Source organism: Melospiza georgiana, chromosome 9 (assembly GCF_028018845.1).
Source record: "Melospiza georgiana isolate bMelGeo1 chromosome 9, bMelGeo1.pri, whole genome shotgun sequence".
NCBI lineage: Eukaryota > Metazoa > Chordata > Aves > Passeriformes > Passerellidae > Melospiza > Melospiza georgiana.
Genome location: NC_080438.1, coordinates 15,222,026 through 15,234,944, shown reverse-complemented (window position 1 = coordinate 15,234,944; position 12,919 = coordinate 15,222,026). Strand labels below are relative to the sequence as shown.

The following is a 12,919-nucleotide window of genomic DNA, read 5'->3' as shown; positions in this document are numbered from 1 at the left end:
TGGTTCCTGATTATCTTTAGGCACCTGATTTTCTGGTTATGGATGATATAGTCTTCCTTGAAATGAAACAAAGCAATATGCTGTATGATGAGAGCTTCTTATGACCTAGGTACCTATCTTGTGAAAACGATTGCATCAAAGGCCCCTGAGCTGCAGCATGCTGTAGGAAGGAGAAGTGAGAATGTTTTGGCCTAGGGAATGGGAGTGTGTGGAGGGACTTGAGAAGACAGCTAACTTTGTGAATTACACAAATCTTGGCTTTGGTGCATGAATCAGTCTCTACAAACACAAATGGGGTCTGAGATAAACAGGCTTTTGCAGAAATGAGTTCAGTCAAGGATGATTGCCAGCTAGAGCTCAACACCAAAGCCAGGATGGCCCCTGTTACTTTGGTTATGCTGCATTTATGTGTTTGTTTTCCCCAGGGTGAGGGATCAGAGAAGCCTCATTTCTGTGTGAACACCAAAGGCCTTTGGTATTCCAGATCATGAAGGCTTGGCTGTGTCCCAGCTGAATATAAAGTTTATATATTGGTTTCACTGCAAATTCAAGCAATGTCAGCTCTTCCATCTTGAATTCTGTTAGGCTATTGATGATGCCCAAGAACAGGACAGTGACTGCTGCTGCCTTTCACACATACCATTAACAATTTCTAACTTTTCCTAAGGGATGATTCTGAAAGAAAGAATTTCTTAGCTGGCCCCTGCACAATTGCTGACTAGACTCTTTCATTCCAGACAAACTGACTTGTTTTTGCTAAGGAATACCAGGTAGGAAGAGGCCTAAGAATGATTAAGAAAGGCTTTGAAAATAGACCTGCTCTGGTCGTGTTCCAACACTTGGGACAAGGAAATGAAATTTTATTTTCGTTGTAGTGAAGTAGATAAAAAACCACTGGATTTTGGAAGCATTCTGTGTAAACATGAAATATGTTGCAGAAGGCTTCTGGCTCCATTTACGATATTATATGGTTCCTTCTTTGTTTAAAAATTAAGTATATTAACATAATGTAAGAAAACACTTTCTCCATTAGTAGCACATTGCACACTGATTGACCAGACTTGCACAGAAATTTTCTGTCCTAGTTCTAAAAAATAAATTGCCTAATCTATTTAGGGAAAAGGGGTGGAGAGGCAGCGTGTATGTCTTGCCCAGGGGTACAGTCTGTCTTATTCTGTTTCTTCTTAATACATTGCCTTCCTTGCTTATTACAGAAAATATATTAGTTCAGGGAAGGAATTGCTGGAAGGGTTGATTTGTGTTCTGGTCCACTCTGTCCCTTTGGGACTCATAAAATAACCAGGTCACAGAGTTTTCAGTTGAATTATTCTTTGTTCTTACTGTGCTTCAATCTGCAGTGAAAATTGTGTAACAATACAGCACTTGGCTACCCTTAGAAGCTGTAAATATTCCAAATAAAGGAACCAGAAATATCTTGCTGAACATTAAGAATGGCTTTTTTCATTTTTCTGGGAAATTGAAGTAATTTTCTTTATTAAAAAAAAAAAAGGCAGATTGGATTTACAGCAAGATAATTTTTTGTGACCATAGTTCCTTCTGAAATGAGAAGTAAAATTGTATTAAAATGATATAAGAAAAAATCAGTGCTTACAATGATTCAATTTTCTAAAACATTATTTTTACAACATTTTTGAAAAACTGCATAGCATTAAAAAAATAAGAATTACCGTAATCTTTCATTTGTTAGCTGTAAGCTGCTTATATGCTGCTTACAAGTGTTTCTGTACAGTATGTATAGCATTCCTCATAAAGAATAAATACCTAGCTAAACATAGATAAACAGAGGACCAACATAACCTCTTTTAAAATTTATAATTAACAAGAACCTTAGTATAATATGATGTGAAATAGTAGTGGCTGGTAGTCTCTTTGTGTGCTGCAGCACTAACTAATGTAAACATAGCTGCTGTGTATATATCCCATAGACACCTAAAACTCTATTTTTTCTATAAATGAATAATTTGTTCCAGCATATTCACTTGTTTTTAAAAGGAGGGGTAGGGGTAGTGAAACTCTAGAAACTAACAAAAACCCCCTAACCTCAAACATGCTGTGTTTGACTGCATTTACTTCTCTACACAGCTAACATTTGTTTTGCTGTTTTTCTTGCTCAGTGTTAGTGGACATCATAGGGTTTTTCCCTCTTAATACCTTGATACTGTTGATGGGGTTTCTGCAGACACTTCCTGAACTGTTAGCAGCTTAAGAACAACATTGCAATCCAACATGAAACCTTAAGCCCCGTGCAGAGGAGTTATTTCAAAAGACAATGTTCATTTAAACTGTACAAAATTCCTACAGGGATTTGTATAGGAAGATTTCTTCTCAAAAATATTCTACATAACATTTTCCTTCTTATCTGCTGGAACTTAATATGCTATTGGAAAATTTGTAAGTTGTGCTCTTGGAGGAAGCAAATGCACTTCAGTTACAAGAACAGTGAACAAAAATGCATCAATAACATAAATCAGAATTTGAGATGGCAGCCATGGACTTGAGACCTGCTCTTAGTTTTCTTGAATTTGTAAGCTAAAGTTTAATAATGAAAAGTAATATGTTGGTACAAATGGATTTAACTATGGTAATCACATATTTTGTTTCAGGTGCAAGAACTGTGAAGGAATGAGTGCTGCTGCCCATGGGACAAGCAGCAGCCCAGGGATGCTGTTGCTGGCATTGTCACTGTGCATTCCAAGAGGACATTTTACAGTTGTATTTCTAAATAAGGCATGTAATTATTTGTACTGAAGCAGATGACAACCTTTTTATTTTTCCAGCTGTTATTGAGATTATTGCCTTAATTGAATATCATATTAATTTATCTTTTATACTTCAGAATAAAATTTATTTTTTTAAGTTGTAGGGATTAATTTCAGCTGTCATATTTTCCCAAGGTTTTTAGATTATATGTTTGTTTAATATCTCACTTCTAACTAAAAGCACAATGGTACTATGTTATTAGCAATTTTTGTTTGGGAGTATTTTATCTTTTTTTGTACAAATGCAGTGATGCAGACACAACATATTATTAAAATTTATCTGTTTGTAAGATGTTTTGGGACACTGATTTGATTATAGACACTGGCAAAACCTGCTTGCTTTACTCCAAGCAGTATCTTTAAGATGCACAGGGTTGTGGGACAGGGCCATAAAGCTTGAGGTTGTTTCTTTTGATATTTTTAATCAAACAAAAATCCATACAAAAATTCTCATTGATTAAGTTCACATCATAACTATGCATTCTAAAACATATTTATTTCCAGGTTTCCAAAAGTATTACATAATTAAGCTTGTATGAATGGCTAGTGGCCCCACTTTTATATTTACATAAGCATCAGAAACTGCAAATATGCTTTTGAGGCATCAATCTAAGTCTGATTAATGCACACAAGATTTATGTGCATTAAGACATGTGATTCATACTTCAGGAATCAAGTTACTAAAGTTATTTGATGTAAAGAAGAGGAAAAGAACTGAATGTATTTCAGTTTGAATACCAGGCCTCAGTTAAGTGTTTTGTATATTAAAAGTGTGTCTTAGCCAACAAACCTATCTGAGCCATCCAGAAATTCTGCAAGTGGCAGTTTGCTGAACTCCTTGGGCAGTACTGGCTCTTTCCCTTCATGTAAACACGTTCCACAAATGCCACATGTTCCACATTAAGTGGTTCTACAAAACCAGCCACACATTCTGCTACCACTGACAAGCCAGGATACGCTCATCCAAAGTATTGCTGCAGATTCAGATTATTTATTCTGCTATTGTGAAAATCATGATGTGACAAAAACCACTGTTACTTACAGAAATAAATATACTGTGTGTTTTAAATACAGCTATTTCTTTCTCTACCTAACTGTAAAGGGAAGATCTTAGAATTTGGTTGACTGGTGCAATAATTGCAAATTAAACTACCTTTATTTTTAACTCTCTTTATGCACATCATTTTGCCTTCAGCCTAGAAATGTATGCATCACATTTCAGACTGATTTTTTTTCAAGCAGTGGAATACATAAGCCTTTCAAACCAGGATTTCAAGTGGAAAATATAACCAATCCTTAATTGCAGCTGCATCACAACACTAATGGAATTCCACTAACTAGCATTGTATAAAGCCTCATTGGCTCCTCCTACATGCACTAAATATAAATGTGCATGAGCAGCAAAAGCAATTTGCCTAATCTCTGAATCAGCTAAATAGCATTTGCACTGAAATTTTGTCTGTATACTAGCTTATCTGGTTAAACTCTGAGTCAAACCTGATAAATAAGGAGAATCATAATTATGTTTTATCTTTAGATATTTTGCTGTTTTGTTGCTTGCCTGAGAAGGATTCCACTTATACTGCTCAAGCCAGTTTATTTCTTTTGGAAAGGATGGACTATTTTAAACATAATTTCAGTTAAATATTTCTGTAGTGTCCTACTTTTCTTGAGTTACTAACCAATTTACATCTATGCAAATCCTGAATCCTGAAACACTAAGTTCATTCTTGTGAAGTGTGTTGCATTTACATGGGGTTGTTAAGTCTTGAAAAACATTTTACTGTGTATAATGGCATTGCAATTAGCTGAATGCTTTTCATAAGGCTAATTGCTTATTAAGGTCTTTCTTTTTCCTGTCACTCAGGACAGAAACAAGGGACTGATTTTCTCCCTGAATGTAGTATACCTACAGTTACTGTATGTTAAACATGAATTGCACTGAAGTGCCAGCTCAAATGCCTCTCTTTAGTCCACAGTTTATATGTAAAATATTTTCTCCAAAACCTAGACATCAGGCTAGTTCTTATTTTTAAAAATTTCTGACATGTCAATTGCAGAATCAGAAGTGTTGAGATTTCAGTCTTAGCAGGAATGAAGTGAAGCTGTCTGTTCAACATTTCCTGTCAGTTCTCCACTGCAGCATGCTTTTAACTTTCTCTGTTCTTGGATGGGAACTCTGCCAAAAGGAAATGTCAGGAGTCTGTCCAACAATTTGTCTCTTTCAGAATCCACATCCCATTTTGCAATTTGGGATCTTTTTCTGTAATGCCTATTAAGACTCTTACAATAGTAAGGCATCAGGGAAGAAATCTATTCCTCAATGTGTTGTAAAAGAACCAGGAGGATGCTGTAGGTGTAGGAATTCTGAAGAGCTTTAGCAGAGGGACCCCACTCTGAGTGCAGTTTACTGTCCATAGCTGTGAGTGGAGGACTTAGCACTACAGACTTATAAATGTGGAAAAGGCTTTTCCAACCAGTACTGTACAAGCTGTATTCTATTAAAAACAATCCATGGAGTTTACAAGTGCCTCAGTTTATAGATTGATCAAATTCTGTATTCATCAGTTTTGATAATGCAGATTATAAGCACATGTAGGAGCATCTGCTTCTATTTTGTTGATTTGGAGATTATCCCTTAATCATGCAAGGTCCAGGTGTGCATTTTCATATTTGTTGACTCAGGGAAGGTGCAGATAGTATTAAAGACCAGTCACATTATGCTGTAGTTACATTTATATTGTTGCTCCTGTGAAGAATTGAACCACTCAGTGAAGAGAATGGCAAGAAGAAATGTCCTCATTACAGGTTGCTCCTCAGGAATTGGGCTGGCAATAGCTGTAAAAATGGCAAAAGATGAACAGAAAAGATTTAAAGGTAATAATCTATCTGTTCTTTATCTTTAAAAAAACACACTACTTGAGATGATGCTGGTTTTTTTCTCTGTGATTTAACAGGTGGTTGTATTCAGTTTGGTGACTTGTTTCTGGTTCATTTCCTCTTCTACTGTCAAGAAAATACAGCAAAAATATACTGATTTCTGTAAGCAGTTGATATTTCTGTACCTTTATTGGAATGGAACAACTATTGGAACTGAATAGTGTACACACACATGCAATGAAAAAGGACAGTAGTAAAAACCAAATATCTGAAAATATTTTTAATATTATGCTGCTCTGGGTATACATTCAAAACTGTGATTAACTTTGCTTCTGGCTACTAAAATCTGTACATATACAGGCCCATGCCCATTTGAAGACCAAAGTAATGAATTTAAGTAACCAGTCTGTAAATTTGCATTTTTTTCCTTAAAGCACATTTCATTGTTCCAAGCCTGTGTAGGCAGGTGAACAAAAGGGCTGGGATTTGTCTTGTTGCTGCAAAGCAGGGTATTTGCTGTGATTGAAAATGGATGGCAAGGTGAACACACCAATCTGTGAAAATTCAGTCTCTCATACTTACAGTATTTTACTGCTAACTGACTGGATGCACATCTAGAGCTTTCTGAGCAATTAGGCTACAATAAAAACTAATTTCAATTTTTAGAAGTAGCTTACAAAATCAAATTTTTTTGCAACCTAAGGAATTATGTCTTTTACTTTTTAATAAAATGATGGTTGTCCTGCTAAATATTGTGGTGACTAAAAAAAGAAGGAAACCTGGAAGACAGAATTTTGAGTACCTAAAAACAATTTAGTGGCATAATTTGATACCCATTTTTTAACATTTTGGTGACAGATCTTTTATGTATCATATGTTCTTAATTATGAATATCTTCTTCTTTTTAATTTCCTGAGGATTTCAGAACCTGACTGGGAAATTAGTGACAATATATGTTGAAAATAGAATCTTTTAGTTTTTATCTGTTGCTATCACTGATGTTAAGACCTGGATGTAAAAGCACTGTACTTTAACAGCTCTCAGTAGGAGTGGTACAATAAAGATTTGATTTCTGGTGTGTTGCAGTGTTCGCCACAATGCGGAACCTGGCCAAGAAGGAGCCACTGGAGGCAGCTGCAGGTCACAGGTTGGGCAAAACCCTCGAGATTAAACAACTGGATGTCTGTGATGAACAGTCTATTAAAACCTGTGTGAACAGCATCCCTGACAGAAGGATTGATGTCCTGGGCAAGTACAGGATGTGTGTGCTATCAACTGATACCAGAGTTCTGCAAAACACTGTCTCAAATACCCTGGAGAAGTCTTATTAGTGTATTTTTTAAATTATCAAAGTAATAATAATTACATAGTCTATTTGATTCAAGATTCTCAAGACTTCAAGCAGACATAAGTGGATTAAATCTCACCCTGCTCCCATGAAGTAGGGAAGCTGGTTTTCCCTGTTTACAAAGGAGAAATTTGATCACAGGGAAGTGTCTTGGATAAAACCATACATTTTTTAGTAAATGTGAGAAATTTTGCCTAAACTGGCACCTTCATGAGCGAGACTTTCCACCCTATTGATGAAGCATACCACCCTATTGATGAAGCATAGTTACAATGAAGGTAACCCTTGTCTGTACCAAGATAGCAACAGCATTGGGAATTAGCAAGTAAATGAACAAATGCAAAAAAAAATTGGGATATTTCCATTTTGTATTAAGAATTGAAATTGTACTTTACAAATCATTCAGAAACAAGTGTTTTCATATCGTTTTGCTAAAAATAAATACTAGTATCTTAGTGGAAATGCTTATCCCATCAGCTATTAAATCTTATCTACTTGGACATTATGGATCTGCCTTTTTTCTGATTAATTATTAAAGCAGTGCTTAACAAGTATTTCTGCAAAATTTATTACACTCTAATATGATGTACTGCTTCTAGAGCAGAATGCCAGTCCTATCATCATTCCCCACTTAGAAATATCCAGGAGGCAAATAAAAATCAATGGAATTGTGTTTGTTTATTTTGTTGGGGGGGTTACTTCCTCTTGAAGATACATGAATGTTATTAAAAGAAAAACCAGACCAAAATATGGCTTGGTCTGTCACTTTTTGAGGATTTCTATTAATTCCTATGGGTATTGACTATAGCTACCAATTCTCAATACTGACTTATAAAAAAAAAATACAAGTAATTCTTGACTCATTTTTCTGTAATCCCTTTATATTTTTTTGAAGAAGGACTATTGAGAAATAAATTAGTTAAAATGATAAATAACAGATAATTTCAATTTGATTAAAAGCACAATTAAAAAGAAAGACATATGGAAATGTCAAATGTACTTGGAACGCTCTAGTGACTAACATCTTTTAATCCTTTCTTTAAGGATTATTTAGGCTCATTTAATCCTTAATCCTCACATTCCTTTCAAATGCTTTCCAATAATGATTACAAGTTTATGTTTATGGATGTTTTTGCTTGCTGTTGTCTCCCATTTTGTGCAGTGAGCAATGCTGGAATGGGGCTCATTGGGCCTATTGAATGTCAGAGCATTGAGGAAATGAAAACTGTGATGGACACCAACTTCTTTGGCCTGGTTCGGCTCCTGAAGGAGATCCTGCCTGACATGAAGAAGAGAAAGAGTGGGCATATAGTAATCATAAGCAGTGTTATGGGAATACAAGGTAAAGTTGGTTTTCCTCTTTACTTGAACTAAGAGTACAGTGTTAAAAATCCAAAGCTTTCCTCCTTTTAGGGGGAAAAAAAAAAAAAGTAGGAGCTGGCATATCTGACTCTTGTGCTTTGTAATGCTGAAGGTCCAACTATAAAAAGTAGCAGGTGAGTTTTATGCATCCAGATACTGTGAGAATACCCAGGTACTTTCACAGCATTTTAGCAACAAAACCTGCAGGGTCTTTTTCTTTTAGAGTTTTAACTTAAACTCTAAAATTTTTTAAAAATTTAGGTTGTATTTTTCTTATCTGGAAAATAGGGCTTAGCCCTAAAGAGAAAATGACTTTTCTCTTTTCTCTTGGAAAAAATTAGGGGAACAGACAAACATGATTACTATGCTCTGCACAGATGTGATAGAATAAAATCCAATCCTGGACAACTGTACCACCTTTTTGTAAAGTTTCTCATCTCACAACACTTGAGAGTCAAATTTTAGTAGCAGATAATGATAGTCCTACTCTTGTGTCCCATCCTGTCTAGCTGGGTTTTTTTAGTTTTTTTTTTATTACAGCTGTGGCATTGGTCTTACATGGATTATTCTGCTGAGCCAAGGGTCCTCCATCAGTCTCCAAGAATTGGTGTTGTAATACAACACTTACCCTCCACCTCAATGGACTGATGTAGTGCTTTTTCTAAATCACTCAGATGCAAGCTGGATTTCTTGCATAATTGTATCTCCTGCATTACACTCAGCCTCTGTTTTCATCTAGAGCCTATTAAAGTCTGGCTGATAAATAATGCAGATGGTATTATATTTACAGACACTTTCATATCTTAGACTACAAAATAATATCATCCAAGGAGACCACAGCATCAGCTAGGGGGAGGAAAAGCATTAGTCAAGCATCTTTGCTAGACTAAGCAATTTTGAGAACATTGCAAAAATTAGTATTTAGATTCAGTGTGCACAAGGATTTTTCTAATGTTTTTCCAGCATGACTGTAGAAATTTTGGGATGAGTTCTTAAAATCAAACTATTAGTATGTTGGATGAAATCACATTCTCAGGATGTTCTGTTTGTACCATCAGGTATCTTATTTAATGATGTTTATGCTGCATCTAAGTTTGCTGTGGAAGGATTCTGTGAAAGTTTAGCTATACAAGCACTCAAGTTCAAACTTCAGTAAGTATTGATCCACTGGTGTAAATGGCATTGATCCACTGGTGTAAATGATATTGATCCACTTGTGTCAATTGTATTTTAGATAGTTTAAAATATATTCAGAGGTAGGAAAAAAATCTTTAAAGCTTGCTGCTAAACAGATAGAGAAGCCCTTGAAAACTGCACATCACAAAAGGCATAGAAATTACTACATTCTTCACATTATATAAACAAATAAAAAGATCTAGATGTTAGAATAAACATGTTCTCTTGAACAGTTAAAGGCTGTTTAGCTTTGGATAAAATACAGTTCACACAACACTTCTGAAAACAGATTCTTACATACAATACCACAGAAATAACATCATTGTGATTTTTCCCCTTAGAAAGGACAATGGCCTTCTCAGGCAATTCACAGATAAAAAAGTTCAAGGGCTCATCAGAGAGAGTGAGCAAGTGCAAATCCATGATAATGTTACAGGGTGAGATACCTGTAATGAAGGAAGGTGGGAGGGAATTGAGAAGTGTAAAGTACTATTCCTAACATTTTAGATAGAATTTAGGAGACCAGTCCTGTTCATCATCTGTGGGACTTCAGGTTTGATTTGTCACATGTATATTCACACTTATTTAATTCTGCCACTATTCTTTGTGCAAACTCCAATAACTGGTAAATATCCATTGCATCTCTGTGTGTCTGAGCATTTAGGCCTTGTTGAACAAAAGACAGCTGCTGTTGTGGAAATTCAGAGACAGAATTGATTCTGCATATTGCTTTGCAAAGTTGGGAGGGATTTAAAATAAATGTAATAATACATAATAATGTAATAATACATAATAATGATATACCACAATTCATAATGAAATTTCAATAGTATAAGACACAGCAAAAAGGATGTTATAAAAGGAAGTATAAAAAGATTAATTCAAGGTCTAATGGGAAGAGTGATGGAAGAGAAAGGGCTTTAATTCCAGCAGTAGCTGGAATTCTGCTGTGAAGGTCAACAGCTTGATTTAGTTCTAAAGAAGAGCCTTTAGAACATCAGCTGAAGAACTCAAGTCTAGTAAGAGACCCCATCCCAAAGAGTGTTTTGATAAACACAGTGGCTGGATGTTATTACTGCCTGAGAGAAGAATCAGGAAAAATCTGACCTGTAACTGTATTTCAGTGATTTGCTATAATACACTACTGGGCAAAAGAAAAACTTTCAGATTTGGCAGCAGCCAGAATCTGTGCACCCACAGTAAAAATCTCTGTATTGTATTTTATTATTATATAGTGGTGGAATCTTAAATTATGTAACACTAACACCTTGACAAAGAAAATCCATGTTTGGGCAATTCCCCCATCTCTTTCAGCTACCTCTAGTATTATCATGAGAAACAAAGAAACCTGTGCAGGATTTGGTTCAGGAAGTAATGAATTTTGTTACCATCCATTAATTCTTTTTCTTAATATCTGGTAAGTCCTTGTGAATAAATCACCCTTAGATTCCACAGTTGTGAGACAGCAGGTAACAACTGCACTCACTTATGTCATGAATTAAGTTACAGCACTTCTCTGAATATTAAGCTGTGCAGGTTTCTACTCCTGTGTGTGGGTGGGTAGGAGGAGCAGGACAGCAGTGATGCAGTAAGGATTGCCTGTACAGAAAGTGCTGTTGTTTTATACTGCTTGCTAGTGCAATTTGTCATGCTCCTTTTGGAGCAGGAAAGAGGGATGTATTTTCCATGGAGAATAGTCACAGCCAGTTAACCTTTTTTTTTTTTTTTTTTGAACAGGTTAAGTTTGATTGAACCAGGCCCAGTGGTTACAGAATTTGAAAGAAAAGTTTTTGAAGATGGAATGAAAATGGATCTTTCAGCTGCAGATGAAGAAACAGCTGAGATGTTTACTAATATTTACCTTAAAAATTACAAACAAATTTTCCAGAGCCTGGGACAAAGTGCTGAAGATGTTGCAGAGGTAACTCATAAAAAAATTATGTTATTTTCTTTGTTGTTTTTTTTTCCTTTGTATTTTATGAATGCAGTGGTTGATTGGTAGGTTTTTCTGGTAGAAGCATTCAATTTAATTAAATGTAATGTATGCAATTAAAAAGGTTTTTTTAATTCAAAAGAATTTTCAGTCATTAAACAAAAGTCTACAAAATACTGAAAGAATGTTCATTTTGAAGTACTGAAGATAACTATGAATTGTAATTTCAATACCACTGAGATATTAGATGCCCTTTACATCCTCTGGTGAAGTCTGAATATTCTGCATTGTTCCCATACATCCACCCAGGGTTCCCAACCCTGGTTAAGCTCTATCCTTCCCATCTCACTCAGGATCCCTCCACTGAGGGAAGTTCACACAGCCACCCCAGGGCAGCAAGGCACAATAAAAGAATCAAGGATGTTTCTGGTGCTTGAAGCTTCCTGCAGGAAGACAAGTTTAGGCAAGCTGTGGGAGGGGATGATGATTTCAGGAGTTTGCTGCTAAGGAATAGCTTCAGTGTCAACTGAAGATTCCAAGATCTTGCTGCAAAAGGCACTGTCCTGATCCTTTACCAGTGACCTGAAAAAGAGAGGATCTACCTACTGTGGGCATATCAACCCACAATTGTCTGGAAGGCTACTCAGGATACTAAGTTGTCAGCTGCTATCACCATGGTATAGAGAAACAGAAACAAAAGAATAAATAGGAAATACTTCTTATGACCTTTGAATATTTCAAGAAGAATTTCTAATGATGTTCTAATAAAACTATACACAGTGTTTTACATAATTCTAGCACTTTATTCTTCTACTTTTCCACTGAAAATTGGGTTTTTACTTTACTATCTTGGTAAAGGTTCTTTTAAAATTCTATTTCTCCTTTTTTACAGCACACAGTAAAGATAATTCTTGCAGAAAATCCACCTTTTCGCCATCAGACCAACACCTTGTATACTCCAATGACAACTTTGAAGTATGCAGATCCAAATGGAGATCTACCCATTGACATATTCTACAAAATGGTTTTTCAGCATGACAAAATCTTCAGTGCAAGTCTCAACTTCATCAAATTGCTAAGGTGGAGAAGCAGAAAGAGCTTTGACCTGGGAAAACCTTCACAATAAGAATGAGATTATATAGTGCAAATTGGAATTACTTGTTGTAGCTACTGATGACACAGTGTTATTCAAATGCCTTTGCTCTGTAATTATGAAAGGGCATGCAAGATATTTGTTTGAGCTTAGCTAAGATATTAATTTCAATGTGTATCTCTTGAATGTTACTGTTTGCAGAACCTTGCAATTAAAGTCCCCTAACTGTAGTTTTATTGTGTTTAGTGTTTGCTTTTTCCAGAGATGTTTTCTTAGGAACAGGAACACTGACTGGTATTTGTGTATTCAATATTAACCTGACCTCCTTCACTTACTTGTATATAATA

The 12,919-nt window shown here is 35.5% G+C and overlaps 1 protein-coding gene across 1 annotated transcript; it reads left to right on the top strand.

The window, feature by feature from the left end:
- The first annotated feature begins 5,560 nt into the window (after positions 1-5,560).
- Positions 5,561-12,691, top strand: LOC131086911 (retinol dehydrogenase 8-like). Its single transcript, XM_058030189.1, has 6 exons — positions 5,561-5,657; positions 6,747-6,908; positions 8,171-8,350; positions 9,429-9,522; positions 11,284-11,467; positions 12,372-12,691. The coding sequence occupies exons 1-6, from the start codon at positions 5,561-5,563 to the stop codon at positions 12,603-12,605; spliced, it is 951 nt and encodes a 316-aa protein (XP_057886172.1). The 3' UTR covers positions 12,606-12,691.
- The last annotated feature ends 228 nt before the right edge of the window (positions 12,692-12,919 follow it).